At 38.0% G+C, this 20134-nt stretch overlaps 1 protein-coding gene across 1 annotated transcript in view; it reads right to left on the minus strand.

The window, feature by feature from the left end:
- The window catches only part of LARS1 (leucyl-tRNA synthetase 1), a 66953-nt gene extending 53494 nt beyond the window's left edge, over positions 1 to 13459 (minus strand). Inside the window, exons 1-5 of the mRNA XM_059062811.2 lie at positions 13297 to 13459; positions 6904 to 7022; positions 5021 to 5108; positions 4517 to 4597; positions 2513 to 2650 (exon numbers count right to left, since the gene is read on the minus strand). Of these exons, the coding sequence (XP_058918794.1) occupies positions 2513 to 2650; positions 4517 to 4597; positions 5021 to 5108; positions 6904 to 7022; positions 13297 to 13302 (432 nt within the window). The 5' untranslated portion in view covers positions 13303 to 13459. The remainder of the gene's footprint in view (positions 1 to 2512; positions 2651 to 4516; positions 4598 to 5020; positions 5109 to 6903; positions 7023 to 13296) is intronic.
- Between the last annotated feature and the right edge of the window lie 6675 nt (positions 13460 to 20134).

Here is a 20134-nt window from a genome sequence, read left to right on the forward strand (position 1 = left end):
TACTGCAGGATCTGGATGTACTGTTCTGTTTGCCAAACCATATAGTCTGATACCTGGATTCTGACACCAAAGATAACTATCAATACAGAGGTGGAACTGTAAAAAGTTATCATCACAAAGTTAAGATCTTAGCACCAAACCTTCTCTATTTCCTTTTTTCAAATACCACATGCATCTTTTTAAATTATGAATAAGCTGCTAACAAGGGTTTCCTCCTTTTCCAATATTTACCAATATCAAAAAGGTAAGCACATGCCAGGGACTGGAGGTAGGCAAAAAGGGTGAACTATAAAAAGGTAGGACAAGGAATTTGGGGGCTGAGGAAACTGCTCTGTATAGTACTGTGGTGGTAGAAACATGACTCCATGCACTTGTCAAACCAACACAATGATACACTGCGAAGAGTGAGAGAGAGATGGAGGAAAGGAGGGAGGGAGGGAAGAAGGGAGGGAGGGAGGGAGAGAGAGGAAGGAAGAAAGGAGGGAAGGAAGGAGGGAGGGAAGGAGGGAGGGAGGGAGGAAAGGAGGAAAGGAAGGAAGGAAGGAAGGGTTTACATTAATTTTAAAAAACCTCATTTAAAAAAATATAAAGAAATTTTTTTAAATGTATCAAGAAATAAATACAGACACATACATATAAGTGGGTTAGTAGACATACATATATTTCCTTGCTCTTTCTACTGAGAGGACCTAGAAACAATGAGCATAACTAGCACTCAGAACGTAGTTTCTAAATACCATATTTCAATAAAAGGAAAAAGGACTCCTTGGAAAAGTGGTTGATTCTGGGGCTAAAACAGGGAAAATACAAAATGAGCCTGGAGCATCTTATGGTACCTGAATGTATAGAAATGCTAAAAAAAAAAAAAAAAGAAAGAAATAGAAAAAAAGATAGGGGCATGTCAAACGGACACAGGAGCCCACCACCTAAAAGATTTCCCCAATGTCCACTGCTAGAACAATCTGAGCAATAACAATAACTAAAAAAACCCAATAGGATTAGATTATAACCCAAAGAATAAATAAATATGCATGAATCCACACTGATATAAAAAAGAAATTAATAGATAAGTAAATGGGGGAGAAAGAACAACTTCTCCTTTCAGAAGAATTCCAGATAATAAATGTAGAAGGAATGAGGGAAACTGAAAAAATCATCATTAGAACAAAATATGCAGCAATAACCGTTGCAGGCAAGATCCACTGATGAATGCTAAAATGAGTGAGCAAATATATAAAAAGAAACAAGATATTGGGACTTCCCTGGTGATCCAGTGGGTAAGACTCCACACTCCCCAGCACAGGGGGTCCGGGTTAGATCCCTGGTCAGGGAACTAGATCCTGTTTGCATGCCACAACTAAGAGTCCACATGCCACAACTAAGAAGCCCACATGCCACAGCTAAGAAGTCCACATGCCACACACAACTAAAAGATCCTACATGCCACAATGAAGATCCCAAGTGCCACAACTAAGACCCAGTGCAGCCAAAATAAATAAAAAATAAAAATCTTTTAAAAATAAAGTATACAACGCAATGGTTTAAAAACAAAAAAAGAAACAAGGTATTATTTCCATAGCCTCAAAAGTATCTCTCCCAAAACATACATGAGTTACAAAGGGAAAAATGAAATCTTTTTTTTTTTTTTTTCGGTATGCGGGCCTCTCACTGCTGTGGCCTCTCCCGTTGCGGAGCACAGGCTCCGGACGCGCAGGCCTAGCGGCCATGGCTCACGGGCTTAGTTGCTCCGCGGCATGTGGGATCCTCCCGGACCAGGGCACGAACCCGTGACCCCTGCATCGGCAGGCGGATTCTCAACCACTGCGCCACCAGGGAAGCCCGGGAAAAATGAAATCTTTACAGGAGAAAAACCTAAGAAACACCACCTAAACCAAATAATCAAGGTTAACAGCACCAATAATAAGATATATCAATATCTTATACTCCCTGATATGATGCATTGAAGACACATCACCTCTCAATCTACTCATGAGAAAGCATTAGACAAACCCAAAACGAGGGACATTCTACAAGTTATCTGACCAGTACTCTTCAAAAGTGCCAAGATCATGGAAGACAGAAGAAGAGACATGACAAGGAAATGCAAAATGGGATTTTGGACTGGATCTTGGAACAGAATAAGGACATTAAGGAAAAACTGTTAAATCCAAATGAAGTATGTAGTTTCTTAAACAGTGTTGTTCAAATGTTGGTTTCTTAGTTTTGAGAATTGTACCATGGTTATGTAAGATGTAACTGGGTTAAGATTCTAAGGGAACCCTGTACAATCCTGTAATTCTTCTGTAAGTCTAAAATTATTTCAAAACAAAGTAAAAAGGGGAAAAAAAGGCAATCAAAAAGTGAGAAAGATAATTCTGCTTTATTACTTTTTAAAAATTACTGAGTATTTTTTATGTGTCAGGTACTATACTAGTACTGGGAATGCACATATAAATCAGACAAATATAAATATAAAACTTCAACCAAAATAAGTATCATCAAACCACCAAACCTTTTTTCCTTTAGCTTTATCCTTAATTATTATATCTTCTGTTTTAATACTGATTTCTTCTTCTTCCTCTTCCTCATCTGGAAAATCAGGGGGGCAACCATAAAGCTCTATTTCTCTTTTTAATTTATCAGCACATGCCTACAAAAAAACACAACATTACAGATAGTAAAGTTACAAATTCAAGGTGGAAACAATTTGAGTTTCTTTGTTGTTTCTATGGCGAACTAAAACTGACTCTGGGGCTTCCCTGGTGGTGCAGTGGTTAAGAATCCGCCTGCCTATGCAGGGGACACGGGTTTGAGCCCTGGTCCGGAAAGATCTCACATGCCGCAGAGCAACTAAGCCCATGCGCCACAACTACTGAGCCTGCGCACTAGAGCCCTCATGCCACAACTACTGAAGCCCATGTGCCTAGAGCCCGTGCTCCATAACAAGAGAAGACACCACAATGAGAAGCCTGCGCACCGCAATGGAGTAGCCCCCGCTCGCCACAATTAGAGAAAGCTCGCGCGCAGCAACGAAGACCCAACACAGCCAAAAATAATAAATAAATTTATTTTTTAAAAAAACCTGACTCTGAAATTTAGGTAGATAGGACAGACGTTAAGTTAGAAAACAAACACTGAAAGATGAAGGGATTTATCCAAGGTTATAAAGCTAGTAAGCTGCACAATTACAACATGAACCTGCACTTTCAACCCCAGCTCTTTTCAGCTGTACCATAATGAGTTCACTGTCACAAACAAAGATGACACCAAGTAGACAGTGTTAAAGTTATGAGAAAAATACAAATATAGAATTGTGAATTTCAAAAAAAGGGAGGGGACACTTCTATGAAGAATTTCAGCTAACAAATAGGGAAAGAATGAGACAACTAGAAAGTCACCATTTTACAATCACAAATTCAATAATTGAAAGACAAGGATATTCAGTTACTGGGTAACCAAGAGGCTCTTAAGGTATCATCCCACAGATTAGTTTTTAATTAGAAAAGTGAAAAGTTACCTTTAGAATGAGGAAATCTGGCAGTTATTAACTTAATATCACTAAAATGACACAAGCTGCCATTATATGACTTTTGATGTGATACAGTTGGAAGTTCCAACATCATCGATGTAGTACTGGTGATAACCAAATGCAAAGTGTGATCCACAAAATAAAAAGGAAAAAAGCACCAGAAAGGATATATCAATGTTCAATTTCGTGGAGTAGATAATAGGACTATGACAATGTAGAAGAACGCCCTTGTTCTGAACAGATACAAGCTGAAGTGTTCAGGGGTGACACGTCATGATGTCTGCCAACTTACTTTCAATGAACTCATAGAAAAAGGGAGAAAAAAGTGTGCATGTATTGTATGTTGAGAGACAGAACTAGAGCAACTGTGGCAAATGTTAATACTTGGTAACTATAAGTGAAGGGTACATGGGTGCTCACTGTATTATCGTTTTACCTTTCCTATAGGTTGGACATTTTTCAAAATAAAAGACTGAAGAATAAAAAGAAATGAGTTATATTTCCCAATTCCCAAGGATTTAGGGAATCCTTTCAACTGTAGTTTTCTTGCCCATCATTTATTGAAAATTATTTTTATTATAAATTTATGACAAATTTAAGACACTTGCAAAAATGACCAAAATATGATAGAACTGTTTATTATTTTATGCCAACAGCCTATATATGCCATGAATGCACAAAACACTGCCCATTTTACTTGTTAGTAGTTATTATCTAATTCTAAAACAGAAATATGAATACATAAGAAACCAAAAGATATCAGCATTACTTAGAAATCACTTAGACCTTAATATGTGCCCTTTAAGCACTTCTCCAAATGTTTTCTAAAAATTAATTTTCATGACAATAAATTCAGTTCCCTTCAAAACACACTTTAACATAATATAGAAGTACATATTTGAAAACCCTATTTCAAGCTCTTGAATTGGATATTACTATTTGCTCTAAGGTAAAAAGAGTACAAAGCAATCCCAAAAGCAATCTTACCTTAACAGGCATTCCAGTACAGTGTAAACCAAAGGGAAATAGACAAGTTTTTCCTTTCAATCTCTGGTACCCTACTGCAAACTATAGAAAAAAAATTAAATTTAAACTACAAATTTAAATGCTAGACGAATACAAAATTCTGACTTTTCACAAAGATCATCAGTTTTGTTTTCCTCTTCACATCTTCCTTTAGAATACCAGTTAGATTTTATAGTCATTCCAAAGTTATCTTTTTCTGTCTTTTCACCAACCTAGAAATTACTTATGAACATGTATACATACCTAGACCCCTGCACACACACACACACACACACACACACACACACACACATACAGCATGTGAAAATAGAAAAATTAAATTACTTTAACATAAAAACCATGCTTAAAATTAAGGAATTCTAAGTTCCCTTAATAGGAAATAAATGCTATAGATGTCATTTTCTTAAAAATAGTATTTATTAAAGACCTCCCATCCCATTATATTAAATATAGAGGAAGCTTTACCTCACATTTGGATAAAGAAAATGTATGTCCCAAGTGAAGGCGCCCATTCATATATGGATATGGGAAGGTTACAAAGTACTTGTCCTTGCTGCAAAACAATCATGTAAAAAAGAAAGTACAAGAAAGAAAATGTTAAATTCCTTTTACAATTAAGGGTGGGTCATGGGGACACTTACTATAAATAACTTGTTTAAATTTTAGTTATTTAACAGACATTGAAAATTAAATTTATAAATCCAGAAAGTAAAAGCTCTCTAAAATTGCAACTCGTTTTTGATTTAGAAAAACTAAGATATTTATAGGTGGCTATTAAAGAACTAAATATCCTTGTAGCAAGTATTGGAGGTTTAACTTAAGATAAAATACTGAGTTAAAAATGATATACTAAAAAAAAAAATTAATCGGGAGACTGGATTAATTTACTGTTTTACTGATTAAATGAGATATGCCTTCATTAGATATATATAAAGCAATTCAAAGCCTCTCAGGTAAAATAAAACATCCTCAAAATTACACGATACGTGGTAAATTCCCTTAAAAAGCACCTTTTTAAAGCTGCTTAATGTATTATGTTATACTCCTTTTTTCTATGAATCAAGTGTATCTAACAGACATATGTAAGTTATAAAGCACACGTGCACTTCATAAGTGACCACCTGTAAACACACCATCCAACGTATGAACTCAATGAAGCTACCTGTGTGCTACTCCCCACCCTCCCACCAGAGAGAACCATTATCTTGAAATTTACTTTCGTCATTCCTTTGTTTTTGAATAGTTTGCACATATGTCTATGCCTTTAAACGATACATCATTTAGTTTCACTCACTTGTGAGCTTATTTCATTCAGTGTTATATTTCTAAGTTTCTTCAGTTCATTTTCTTTCATTGAGCAAAAGCACTTTCTAATTCATTTTTGATTAATTTAAATTACCTTAGATTTGACCAAAGTTCTAGAACCAAATAGAAACTTCAAATTATAGTTTAAAGTATAACACCAGAGACTTTGTATTAGAGCAAATTCTTTTCCTCTCTTAAAAAAAAAAAATTCCATTAGAGTGTAGCATAGTAGCAAGGATAGACTTTGGAATCAGAAAGTCCTGATAAGAAGTCCAAGCCCTGTCAATTCCTAGCTATGCAATCTTAAACTGGTTATTTAACCTCTCTGTGTCTCAGTATACTCATCAATAAAAAATAAAATAAAATATTGGTAACCTTAAAGCGTTACTAAGAACATTAAATGAGAATATGCATGTTAAAAAATGGCATATTTCCTATTGCCTTGGCATATTGAACAACACCTGTTCAATATTAGCTACTATTATTGCTATTGTTGTCAGTGCATTTCCTCAACTCACATTTTTCTACAGTCCAACATATCTGAAATTGTGACGCATCTTGTAATTGATACATATATTTACTGTGGTACTGTGTTGCAGCAGTTACTTTGTTTTTCCCCAATATCATATCATTATCTATGGTCTGTCTTCTAATAAACAATTCTTAACATCAAGGCAATACAGATTTATACAGAAATCCTTCAAAATTTATAATCTGTGCCTCTGGAGATAATTATCACTATAATATAAATCTGTAACAGAATGACTTGCTATTATCAGTCAGCAAAGATAAAACTGCAAAACATTTTCCTTTGTCTAACTATGAAAAATATTAGTTTTTAAAAAAACCTTTACATAGGAAAATATCCTTTACAATTCCATAGGAAAGAGGATGCTAATTTGAAATAGAGAAAGTAGAAGTTACCTCCTTCAGCCTGTTTCAGACATTGTACATACAATCTGCCTTATTCCTTCCACAGAGCAGTTTCTGCAGCCAATGGTTCTGGAAACACAAGGTGTAGAATTTCACAAACTATTACTCACCTAGTCTGTTTCTCTAAATTAGATGCATTGACCTCAAACACTTTCTTGGCATCCCATTTTTGTTGGACTTCTTTCTCAATCTTCTTCAAGAAGTCCACTTTGGTTGTTCTTTTTCTTTCCTATTGGACACAAAAGAGACAGAATAATACACTCTATATTTCAGCAGACTTGCTTTAAAAAAAAGAAAAAAAATATCTGGGTTCACACAGAACTGAGCTGTTTACTGACAGATTAATTTTTCCATGGTTATCTTGAAATTTAAATGAGTAAGACTAAAAATTAGGGCTATCATGACCTGTTAGGGTTATCCACTTCAGACGTCAAAGGGATGACTAAAGAATTACTTAAATACATAGAAAAGCTATGAAATACTTGTTTTTAATTAGATACTACAATATAACACCATTGTCAAATGTTCCTATTTAGTTAAAATAGATGAATACTTAGAAAAGCATAGGATGGTGCAGTGCCTGCTTGCCCAGCTGCAATTATACCCACCAAAGGAGGATGGTGAGGCCTAATGGGTAGAGGCTGAGAGAGGATTAGTCATCTGTGTGTTCTTTTTTCCAAGGAAGCTGGTGAAGAACCTCTCTCCAAAATGGTTAACAAGCTATTAATATGAAATTAAAATGAAACAGAATGGCAAACATGCCTCCAGCATATTGGATCTACCTGGCAATATTCCCATCATACCTTATGCCACCCTTGGATGAAAATAAAAGGAAAAAACATGCATGATCACTCTAACTCTGAAAAAGAAGAAGGAGTAGAACTTCCCTCTCAGTTTGTGACTCTGTGAAAAAGAATTAGCTACTAAAAGCACGCGTGCTACAGCTAAGGTGGAACATGGGACTTATGTAACTGGCAACTGTGAAAGCTGGATACCAATGGACCGTACACAATCTAATTCTGTTTTGAATACTTAATATCACTTTCTAGAATTTTATTTTCTTGTACAAAATTATCTGAACCAAAATTAGATTTTCTTCCCCTTCTTACATGCTAACATTTCCAGATTCTGCAGCATTTTCAAAGGAGAAAATACCCTGGCTCTACTTATACTGAATACCTTTACAACCTACTGGGCAAGTGACCTGCCAAGTCATGTCATGTCTCCCTCTGTCCTTCCACCCAACAATTTAAAACATGCTATCTACTCATATCACAGATATACTAGATTTTTAGACAGCTATTTTTAAAAATGGTTACACAAATTTGAAGTACTATGCAAATGGGACTTCTGTGCAATTAAAAAAAAACCCAAACTTACCACTTTTTCTTCAGTAACTATCTTAAATATACCTTGTGTATTATGTAATAAAAATAAGAGTACTAAAATTGGGTAAGATTCAGTACAAATCTACCATAGAGTTGTCAACTCTGTTTTACTATTTTCAGTTATTTTTTTTTCTTTCTTTCTTTTTTTTTTGGCCATGCCATACAGCTTGTGGGATCTTAGTTCCCCAACCAGGGATTGAATTCCAGCCTTCCCACTGAAATTGCAGAGTCCTAACCACTGGACCACCAGGGAATTCCCTCAGTTTTCTTTATTTTAAATCAAAGGATTGGATTAGTAAATCAAGTTTACTATTCCTTTTTATTTTTTTAAGCAAGTTTAAGATAGAAGAGGACAAGCAACAGAAAGATGAAATGTCAGCTTACAAGGGGAGGTGCAATGATGGATTAAAAGAACCCTGCCACAAAGGCAGAGAGGAAATAAGAAAGAATTCCACATTTGAAAAGTCATGGAAATAAGTTTCTCAAGCACCAAAGGAAAATAAAAATGACAAGTAAATTTTTTATTTCTATAAATCCTGACCAGATAGTAATTGCTGTGAGTAGAACTTGTATCAAAACACAAATCTGATCAAGTCAATTCCTCTTTAGAGGTTCTCTACTGCTCTCTGGATAAAGTCCATATTCTTAAACCTGGAACTCAAGGCCCTTCTTATCTCATCTTTGCCAGGCCCCTCCCTCTTCCCTCTCACCACCACTACAGGCCTATTAAGCCACCTGCACTTTCCCAAGTGTGCCAAGCTCCCTCTCTCCCCTCTGGGCCTTTGTTCAAGCTATTCTCTCTGCCCTCATACCCCACCAATCTATTTGCCTGGCTACCTCATCCTTCAGGTCTCAGCTGATCGATCACCTGCCTTGATTCCCCAAGAGTGTATCAGGTACCATTCTTAATATGTTCCTACCTACCAGTATAACCTCTATGATAGCACTAATCACGCAGTATCAGTATGTCTATCTTCCCCATAGGACTATAAGTTTGTTCACAGTGGGGCCTGTGTCTCATTTCTCATTATATCCTCAATGTCTAAGCTTATAGCAGCTCTCAAATATTTGTTGAACATTTAAAGATTTAAAAAGAGAAATGAGTAAAAAAAAAAAAGAAGGATTAGAACTTCCCTCTCAGTTTGTGACTCTGTGAAAAAGAATTAGCTTTTGCATACCATGCCATAACAAAATAACCTAAGACTAAGAACTGGGTTGCATATTTGAGTCAAGTTGCTAAGCAATTTGGACTCTTTCCCAAGAATTTCCATAAAACTAAATGTGGCTGCATAAGGAATTTCCTGTTCCAAGAAAGAATAAGGCCCTCCATCTATTCACTCTTTTCCATTCCTGCTACCAACCAACTTCATTTAGACCCTCAGCTCCTTGGCCACCTCTTACTGCAAAATCCTTTTTAACAAGTAACCTGTAAGTTATAAGTAAGTCTCTCTATTCCTAAACATGCTGACCCCTGTTTTCAATTCTAACACACAAGAACTACCATTTGAAAAAAAGCTATGGCAGAGACGACAGTTTGCCTATGTGATATCCATTCCCTCCCTTTCTTCCTCAGCAACAGATGCCCAACCTTACTTAGGGTAGTGCAGCAAAGGCAGTTAAGCATACTTTTCCATGGTTCCAGGAGAATTCACATATTGGAGCTATGGGACTAGGTTCTGGCAAAGGAGTTTTGAGCAGAAGAAAGTAAGTCACTTCCACCTGGCCCTTAAAACAGCCTGTACAACTCCTAATAGCCAACTTAATCTGTAGGTGGAACAGGCACACTGCCTAGGGCCCACAATACTTCTAGGGGCTCATCAAAATATTTTAATATCTTTTAAAATCAGAAGAAAAAACTAAACTTTTGGATAGAAGAAAAATCTTTAATATATAATATTAATATATCTGTCTTTATACAACACAGTTGTCAAATATAATTTCTAATATATATATATATATATATTTTTTTTTTTTTTTTTTTTTTTTTTTACAGAGGAAGCAGCCCACAAAGGCAAAAGTATCTAAGGCCTCATGAAGCCTTGTTGTACCTCCTATCCTAGGGTCATGGGTCATATAAAACCCCACCGTATCATTAGTAAATTCCCCTTTCCTTTAACCAACTTGAGTTGGCTTCCACTGCATGCAACCAAATAATCCCTGATATTTACCCAACTGGGATGTAAACTCCTGGCAGACAGCAACTTTTAGAACATTTATAGTCACCTCAGCACCACATCCAATGCTAACAGAAACAGAAGTTACATGACAAATATTTTTTGCTTAAAAATGACATCAACCACCATGAAAGCAACAGCCTTCACAAGTTACTTAAAACTACGTGTTTTTTTTCACTGTATTGAGCGTGCTAAATGCACTAAAGCTCTTCTTTGAGGTCTCTGCTTCTCAGAAAAAATTGTTCCTCAAAATTCAAAGGTCAATTGTAATGAAACCTGATATTGGCCCCGGCACCAACTTGTTGTATAACTTTGAGCAAGGTGATCAATCTGAGTCTCAATTTCTTCACTGGTTACTCAACTAAACAATTGGTGTGCTGTTCTGTCTCATTTTGTTTCATTTTGTCTTGGTTTTGGCCGCACTGCTTGTTTTGCGCAATATATATTAGTTCCCCGACCAGGGATCGAACCCATGCCCTCGGCAGTGAAAGCTCAGAGTCCTAACCACTGGACAGCCCGGAAATTCCCAACAATTGATTATTTTAATTAGTTAAAAGGCTATTTAACAAGAGCAAAGTTCCTAAACTTTGGCCCTATTGACATTTGGGGCCAAATAATTCTTTGTTTTCAGGGGCTGTCATGGGCACCGCAAGATGTTTAGGAATATCCCTGGCTTCTACCCACTAACTGCCAGTAGCATACCCCCAGTTGTGATAATCCAGAGTTTCCAGACCACATGTTCTCTGGCGGACAAAATCACCCCCAGTAAAGAACCACTGAACTAGATAATAAACTTTTCCATATATTCATAGTATTCTGCAGTTCTTAAAACTTTTATGCACATTACCTTATTTGATCTTAACAACAACCCTAAGAGGTGGGCAACAATCGCCCTAAGAAGTGGGCAGACCAGTGATTACCATTTCAAAGACGATGAATCTGAAGCTCAGAGATCATCATGCCAGCAAATGGTCAGGCTGGACAAAAACCCTTATCTTCTGACTTTTATTTCTGCTTTCTCTTAGTACTCTGGCCATATCCTAGCACGACTGGCTGTAGAACTTAGACAAGATCCTTAACCTCTTTAAGCCTCCATTTCTCTATCTATAAAATGAGAATAATAATCATAAATACCTTGTACTATTATTATGAGGATTAAGAGATAATATGCATTAAGGACATAGCATAGTGCTGGCCCTATGGTAAATGCTCAATAATGCTAACCATTATCACAGAGACAACTAGACCTCAGGTGCTTTTTATCAGATGTCAAAATGGCATTGTGGTTGTTTTAAGAGAATATCTCATTATATTTTAAAAACTTACTGAAATATGTATGGATGAAATGATACAGCGCCTTGAATTTGTATAAAATGAATCCTGACAGGTGGAGGAGAAGGTTCTGGGGAAGGTACGACTGAAACGAGATTGGCCCTGAACTGCCAATTATTGAAGTTGGGTGATGGGCACATGGAAGTACATAACACTATTATTTCTATTTTGTTCACTACTTAAATTTTCCAAATGAAAAATTTTTAAACAATAAAAAATTTAAAGTTGACTAATATCTTTATTACAATAAATCCCCAGGTCTAAGTCTGACATGTAACTAAAAGATATTAAAACTGTCAAAACCTCTATAAAATATGTATTCCTATGATATGAAGGAAATTACATTGCTTGCTCTCTACAAATTCAATTACAATATATAAACTAATTTTATATCCATGCTACTCCATGTTTATTATCTTATACTCTTTACTATTGGTAAGGTTCCTTCCAGAGTTAGAAAACTTTCATTACAGGAGGGTGCTTGCAAAAGAAATTTCCCCATAGTCTACAATTGCAAATAGTACAATAATTAAGAGAATGAGCTCCAGAATGGGACCAAATGAATTAAAATTCTACTTCTTAGTAGATCTGATCTCACCCCCTCTTTTCAACACAGGAACATCACTTTTCTCATCAGTTTTCCCTTTCTACAGGACAATTTCCATAAGCATACAACCACTATATAATTTCTCCTGTCCTTAAAAAAAAAAAACCCAAAACCAAAAACAAATAAACAAAAAAACCCTCTTTTAACCTTCATCTATTACCCCATTCCTCTGCTCTCCTTTATAGAATTCTTCAAAAGAGTTGTCCATACTCATTATCTCCAGTCTCTCTCTTCCCATTCATTCTTGAACACACTTTTCAATCAGGACCTACGAGGCTGTATATGACCTACATCCACCCACTAATCAACCACCACCACCACTACCCCCCCACACACACATCATCACCATCATCATCATCATCATCATCACCTCCCCCCGGATGACAGTCCTTTGCACATACAACCCTCCTTGTTTTTCACTCCACTCACACTGTTGGATCTGCCCGGAAATCTTTTCCTTCGTATAGCTGCATGGTTTGCTCCCTTACCTTCTGCCACAATGCCACCTCAGCAAAGCCTTTCTTGATCCCCCCCTTCCTGATCTATTTTTTGTTTGTTTATAGCACCTACCGGCACCTGACCTATTTTACCACATACTTTAAAATGTAGCGCATACACACGTAAACACCATGAGTGCAGAAATGTCTGTCTATTTTACAAAGAGGCGCTCAAAAATTTTCTGTTGAAAGAAAAAATCAATGTCACATACTCCTCTTTCTCCAAATCAGTTTTTAAAAACTTTGGTGAAATAACACACGTGACATGAAGTAGTCTACAAAGTTAACGATATCAGGGCCTCGCTCATCAGCTAGCAAGAAAAGGCACATCCTCACAACAGCCAAGCCTTAAACGTGGGAGGCAAGGCCTCCCCTTTCTTTAGAAAAGGATTTTTTCCCTTCAGGACAGTGGCTACCACATGGGGCCCCCAGACTCTGGCAAAAGCAGGTAACCAGCCGGGTTCCAACGCCTGGCCTAGCGGACCCTCTTTCCGCCAAAACTCACCGCCATGGCGCTGCCCTTCCGACTGTTCAAACCCACGACTGTGACTTCGGTGATCCCCCTCAAAGGAGTGGTTACAACCTTTCCCCTCCCTCTCTGGGAAGCCAGGCCTACCACGACACTGAAGCACACACTTCGCACCTGATGAGGCAATCACGGGCTTACTAAATAAGTACTTCCGGGGGCATCTCATAGCCTGCTGGGAATCGTAGTTCCCAGACCCCTAAACCCCACGTCCTGCAGGCATCTATTGACTACATTTCCCAGAGGACAAAAGGCTACGGAAGTGTACCCGATAAGCCACTCAGAGGGGAACCGGTAGTGACGTCATGAGCATGTTGAACTACAAAGCCCATGATGCAGTTCGGGGTAGCCGACTTCCGCGAGCGCGCCCTGACTGACGTGGGGATATTCTGCGTTCAACTTTTTCACCGTTTGGAGCTGGGTTGGGTGTCTTGTCAGGATGCTAGGATGCAGGTGTATTCGTCTTCAGTGACTGAGGTGCTAATTATGAGTTGATTTTGTGCACAAATATTTATCACTGTCGGTGGCATTCAAAAGTCCAGAATTTAGATATTTTATAGCCATTTATTAACAATCTCCATTTTATTAAAGAGAGGCTGGAAGCCTTCTACCTGGTCCCAGTGCCAAACTCAGACTGTTTCATCCGTGTCACCAACCAAGACTGAGCTGTCTGAAGTACTAGTCACTAGCCACATTGTGGCTATTTAAATTAATTAAAATTAAGTAAAGTTTAAAATTTATTTCTTCAATCGCACTAGCCACTTTTCATGTGCTGGAAAGTCCATGTGCCTAGTTGTTACCATATCTGGACAGTATGGATATAGAACATTTCCATCATCAAAGAAAGATCTATTGAAAAGTGCTGATCCAAGACTTTTACTTTCTGGTGGTCAGATTAGTTACTCTCACATGCATTCCTTTATTAATTCAATAAATAATCATTAAGGATCTACAAAGCACTTGGAGGGGTGGAGGTGTGCCCAGCCCAGAAGTGTGTCTTCCTAATGGAATAGAGGGAAACAAAATTTTAATAAAAATTTTAACAAAAATAAATGTTGAATTATATATGTGTAATATATATTGTATGTACATTTTTCAACAATTAGTTTTGAAATATAAATTTAATTATGGCCTAACACAATGCCTGGCACGTGGTATGGGCTCAATAAAAATTTGTTGGATGAAAGGAAGTTAAGAATGAACCTTAGGGTGGGAGGGAGGGAGACACAAAAGGGAAGAGATATGGGAACATATGTATAACTGATTCACTTTGTCGTAAAGCAGAAACTAGCACACCATTGTAAAGCAATTATAGTCCAATAAAGATAATTTTTTTAAAAAAGAAGAATGAACCTTAGGTTATAGAGAACCTACCAGTGGCTCTCCTGCCTCCAGGCTCTTACACATACAAACACTCCACATCACTTTCCACACTCTCTACCTTTAGCTACTAACCATTTGGACATCACTTCCTTCCTGACAGCCCAAGTCTGGGTTGAATGTCTGTTCTTAAATATTCTCTGAAGAACCCCCTTCCTGCCCTCCCTTGGGAAATTTATCTCACTGAATTTTAATTGCCTGTTGATTTATCACTAGAGTTAAGCTCTATGATAGCAGAGACTGCCTAGCACAGTGTCTGGCACATAGTAGGTGCCGTATAAGTATTTATTGAATGAATGAAAGAATCCTTATCATCCACAGCTCTTATAACTATGGTTTTCCTGTTCCAATTCTGCCCTAACCAGTACTATTTATCATCTTTGACTCATCAGCTTCCAATCCGCGTTGGTAATTGAAATTATTCATACAACCAATATTTATTAAATACCTCCAATGAACATGACATAGAGGTAAGGTATAGTAGGGAACAAGACAGACACCGCCCCTGCCCTCATGGAACTTACAGTCTAAAGTGCATGAGCCATTAAAGAAGAAAATAAACAAGTGATTGTGTGACGATAAATTATGAAAATTATGAAAAACATACCTCCATGCCTCCACTGCATTCTTTTTAATTTTCCTATTTAAGTGACATATTTTTTCAAGGGTCACTTGGTTTTCATTCATTCGAGAAAAATTTAATTCACTTATACTATGTACAAGACACTATCCTAGATGCTAGAAATACAACTCTTGAACAAGACAAGCGCACTCACCTCCTTCTAGTGGAAGAGGCAAACATTGAAGCAATTGGAGCGATGGGAGGCGATGGAAGGGTTTTAAGTAAGGAAGGGACATGGTCCCATTTGTGTTTCATAGAGATCTTTCTGAAGATGGGTTGAAAGGGAGAAAAACTGGAAGCAGAAGGCTGTTGCAGTCGTCCAGGTGAGAGGTGACAGTAGTTTGGACTTTAGTGGTGACAGTAAAGGTGGAGAAAGGTAAACAGAGTCAAGAGGTATTTAGAAAATGAAAGTTATTACAGCTTAGTAATATGGCTTTTTAATTGGGAATTATTGATTCTTTGCTATGCCATGTGGATTACCCCCTCTAGATAAATGAAATTAGAAAGGTAGCATAGTGGATATAAGCTTAGGCTCTGAATCAGACCAAGTTCATCATTTACTAGCTGAGTGACCTCAGGCAGTTCAATTAACCACTGTAAAATAAAGGTAATAATAGTAAGTACCTCATAGAGGATTAAAGAAATAATATGTATATAGGTATAAACCCTGTATATATATATATATATATATATATATATATATATATATGCCCAGCATAAGCACTTTAAAATGTCAGAATTTTTATTACTATTTTAGGAAAATTGGTCTATAAACACTAATCTGAATCTGATTAAAATAGAAAAAGCTTACCTGCACCGCATAATAATCTCTTTCCTAGACTAACTGAGCTAGTAATCACCATATAATTGTATGGTATGCCTTCACTAACTAGCAGACCATATTGTGTTCATTCTTTAAAATGCAACAACTCACTTCCGCCTTATTTTATTTTGTTTTTCTTCCAAACCCACCCCACCGGTCACTCTACTCAATTCAATTGAATCAACATTTCTAAATTCAGATGCATAAAGCTATAAGTAGCTTTGGCTTGTCTCTGAGTCTCTTTATATTTGTTTTTCAAGCATATTTACCTAACCTCCCAACCTTTATATGACACAGTTCAAGGAAGGAATTGGGGGCATTTATTTTCATACTTCTGTTCCACAAACATGGCACTCAATAAATATAGTTGTCGGGCTTCCCTGGTGGCGCAGTTTGAGAATCCGCCTGCCGATGCAGGGGACACGGGTTTGTGCCCTGGTCCGGGAAGATCCCACATGCCACAGAGTGGCTGGGCCCGTGAGCCATGGCCGCTGAGCCTGTGCGTCCGGAGCCTGTGCTCCGCAACGGGAGAGGCCACAACAGTGAGAGGCCCGCATACAGCAAAAAAAATAATAAATAAATAAATATAGTTGTCACTTCCCCACTCTATTAGACACCTTTTGTTTTTAAATGGTTTTTTTTCCAACATTAGTGTTCCACCTTAACTTTTATGTTTCCTAAATGGTGAACAGTTTTGTTTTTTATGGCCTAGGCAATGAATATAAAGAGAAGGAGACCTTGGGCTTCCCTGGTGGCGCAGTGGTTGAGAGTCCGCCTGCCAATGCAGGGGACACGGGTTCGTGCCCCGGTCCGGGAAGATCCCACATGCCGCGGAGTGGCTGGGCCCGTGAGCCATGGCCGCTGAGCCTGCGCGTCCGGAGCCTGTGCTCCACAACGGGAGAGACCACAGGGGTGAGAGCCCGCGTATCGCAAAATAAAAAAAATTAAAATCCCATTGTCTTTTCCTACTAAGAGATTTTACCTTCCACATCATCAAATTTCATTTCTCTACTAGATTATACCAATCTACATTCATACGTATCTTCTAACCTAATGCAAGCAAGCAGACAAACAAGCAAAACAAAAACAGAATGAAATGCAAACAAATCCTCCCTATCATACCACCACACCTTTTGGTACCTTCATTGTTCTACTCCCCTTTACAAGTAAAACTCTTCAAGAGAACTGTGATACTATCTCTGATTCCTCTCTTCTCTTTCTCTCCTGAACTCTTCCCAATCATGTGTTCACCTCCTCCATTTCATGGATTTGTCCAGGTCATCAATGACCTTCATGCTGCCAGATCTAATGGTCAATTCCATGTTCTCATCTTACTTGATGCAAGAACTACATTTGACACAGTTGAAAACTCCATTTTTCGTGAGGCACATTTCTTCTTTCTCTGTTCTCCTCCTGACTCATTGGCCAAGTCTTCTCAGTTTACTCTACTGGATATTACTCCCCTTCCTTCTAAATAGGAGAATGCCCTAATGGCCTTTCTATCTAGATATACTCACTTTCTAGGTGATCTTATTTAGGCCCATGGTTTCAACACACTTTACATGCTGATGAATCCCCAGTTTTAAACACAAGGCCCGATCTCTCTCATGAACTCCAGACTCTCAGATCCACCTGTCTACTTGGCATTCTACTTGGAGTTTTATATTAATTATCTATCATGCCTAAGAAATTACCCAGAACTTAGTGGCTTAAAACAGTAATAGCCATTCATTATCACTCACAATTTCTGTGGGTCAGGAGTTTGGAAGCAGCTTGTCTGGGTAGTTTTGGCATGGGGCTTTCATGAAATTGCAGTGAAATGCTGGCCCGGGCTGCAGTCATCTGAAGGTTTTACTCAGGCTGGAAGACCTGCTTCAAACATAGCTCACTCACAAGGCTAGAAAGTTAGTCCTGGCTGTTGGTAAGATGCCTCATTTCCTCTCAATGTGGGACTCTGCGAAGGGTTGACTGAGTGCCTTTGGACATGATGACTGGCTTTCCCCAGAACAAGAGGTCCAAAATAGGAGCTATAGTGCTTTTTATCCTAGTCTTGGAAGTCAGTGACTGTCATTTCTAGTGTATTCTGTTGATCATATAGACAAGCCCTGATCCAATGTGGGAGCAAAGTATACCTGGGTGTGAAAACTACAAGGTAAGGATCATTGGGGGCCATCTTGGAGGCTGGCTACCACTGTGTCCAATGTCTAAGACAATGTCTAATGTCTAATTCATGTCCCAAACTGAATTAATGATCTACCAGCCATCTCTAAATCTGCTCCCCACTCATTTTCCCCCACCTCAGGCCAAACACCTTGGTGTCATCCTTGATTCCTTTTTGTGTTTCATACCAACAATTAATCTGTCAGTAAAACTCATTGACTCTACTTTTAAAATATATCCAGAATCCAACTTCTTCTTATTATCTCTTTCAGTGCTGGTCTAGTCCAAACCACCATCATTTCTTGCTTGGATTATTGCTTCCTAACTGGTTTCCCTACCTCCACTTTTGTCCCCTCCAGTCTGATAACCATGAGGCAGCCATAGTTATTGTGTTTAAAAATAAAAAATTAAATCAGACAATTTTATTCCTCTGCTTAAAACCTTCAGTGTCTTCCAGTTTCACTCAGAATAAAAATTCAAAGTCCTTATCATGGCCAACAAAGACCCCCATGCTCTGGCTTCTAACTACTTCTCTAACCTCTTCTACCATCACTTTCCTCCTGGTTCACTCTGCTCCAGCCCTATTGCTTTCCTCCTTTCCTCAAACTTGCCAAATTAGTTCCTGCCTCAGGGTCTTTGCACATCCCTGAAAAGCTCTTCTTCCTGATATCCACATGACTAACACCCTCCAGACCACTGCTCAGTCCTTCCCCATCACTCTCTCTCCTATCACGTTGCCTTATTTTTCTTTATAGAATGTATCCCCCCCAACATATAATATAGTTGTTTATTTGTCATCACTCTCCTCCTGCTAAAATAGATCTCCAAGAGAATGCCTATTTTATTTGCTGCTGTATCCCCAGGGCCTATAAGAGCGCTTTGCCTATGATAGGTTTGCAATCAATATTTCTTGAAAGAAAGAAAGGCTGAATGCAGGAATTGAAAGAGGCTAATCCATGCAGACTTTGTTGGCCAGAGTGCCTGGCACACAAGGAGTATGAGTTGTTATTATTTGATGTGTCCAAATCCCAAGGGACTTATTCAATTCAAGGAAGAGAGGGCAGTTGTCTTCTAATATCAGAGGGATAACCAGAGGGAACTGGTGTCTGGAAGGTCTACTGTTGCTATTTCCTGCTTAAAAAAAAAAAAAGTCCCTACTGCAGTGGAGCTTTGCACATTCCTCCTGGATGCTTTTCTAATCTGTAAGGATGGCAGACTGACGCCCCTATGAAGATCTCTGAGAATGGTGCATGGACTATTTCTGGTGCACACACATCCAGAGATGCAACTTTCTTTTAAATTGAGATTGTAGAATCATAAGCAGTTGTAAGAAATAATGCAGACAGAACTTTTGCACACTTTTCTTAATTTCCCCCAATGGCATATTTGCAAAACTCTAGTTTTATGATTTTGCAAATCATAATCAGAATATTGACATTGACATGTTTTATGTGTATTCATCTGTGCATGTCTCTCTGTGTGTGTATAATTCTACACAATGTTATCCTCTCTGTAGTTCCCATACGCACCCCCACATTCAAGATACAGAACAGTTCCAATTCAACAAGGATCCCTCATGCTGCCATTTAAAAAACACGCCCACTTTCCCTCCACACCCCCGTCTCTGTCTTCTGCTCCTAAAATTATGTCATTTTCAAAGTATTATATAAATGGAACCGTACAATATGTAACCTTTGGGGATTGGCTTTTTTCCTCACTCAGCAAATTCATCCAAATTGTTGCATGTATCAATAGTTCCTTCTTTGTTGGAGGGAAGCATGGAATTGCATTTCATGGTATACTGTGTCACACAGTTTAACCATTCACCTGTT

Source organism: Kogia breviceps, chromosome 4 (genome assembly GCF_026419965.1).
Source record: "Kogia breviceps isolate mKogBre1 chromosome 4, mKogBre1 haplotype 1, whole genome shotgun sequence".
Classification (NCBI taxonomy): Eukaryota; Metazoa; Chordata; class Mammalia; order Artiodactyla; family Physeteridae; genus Kogia; species Kogia breviceps.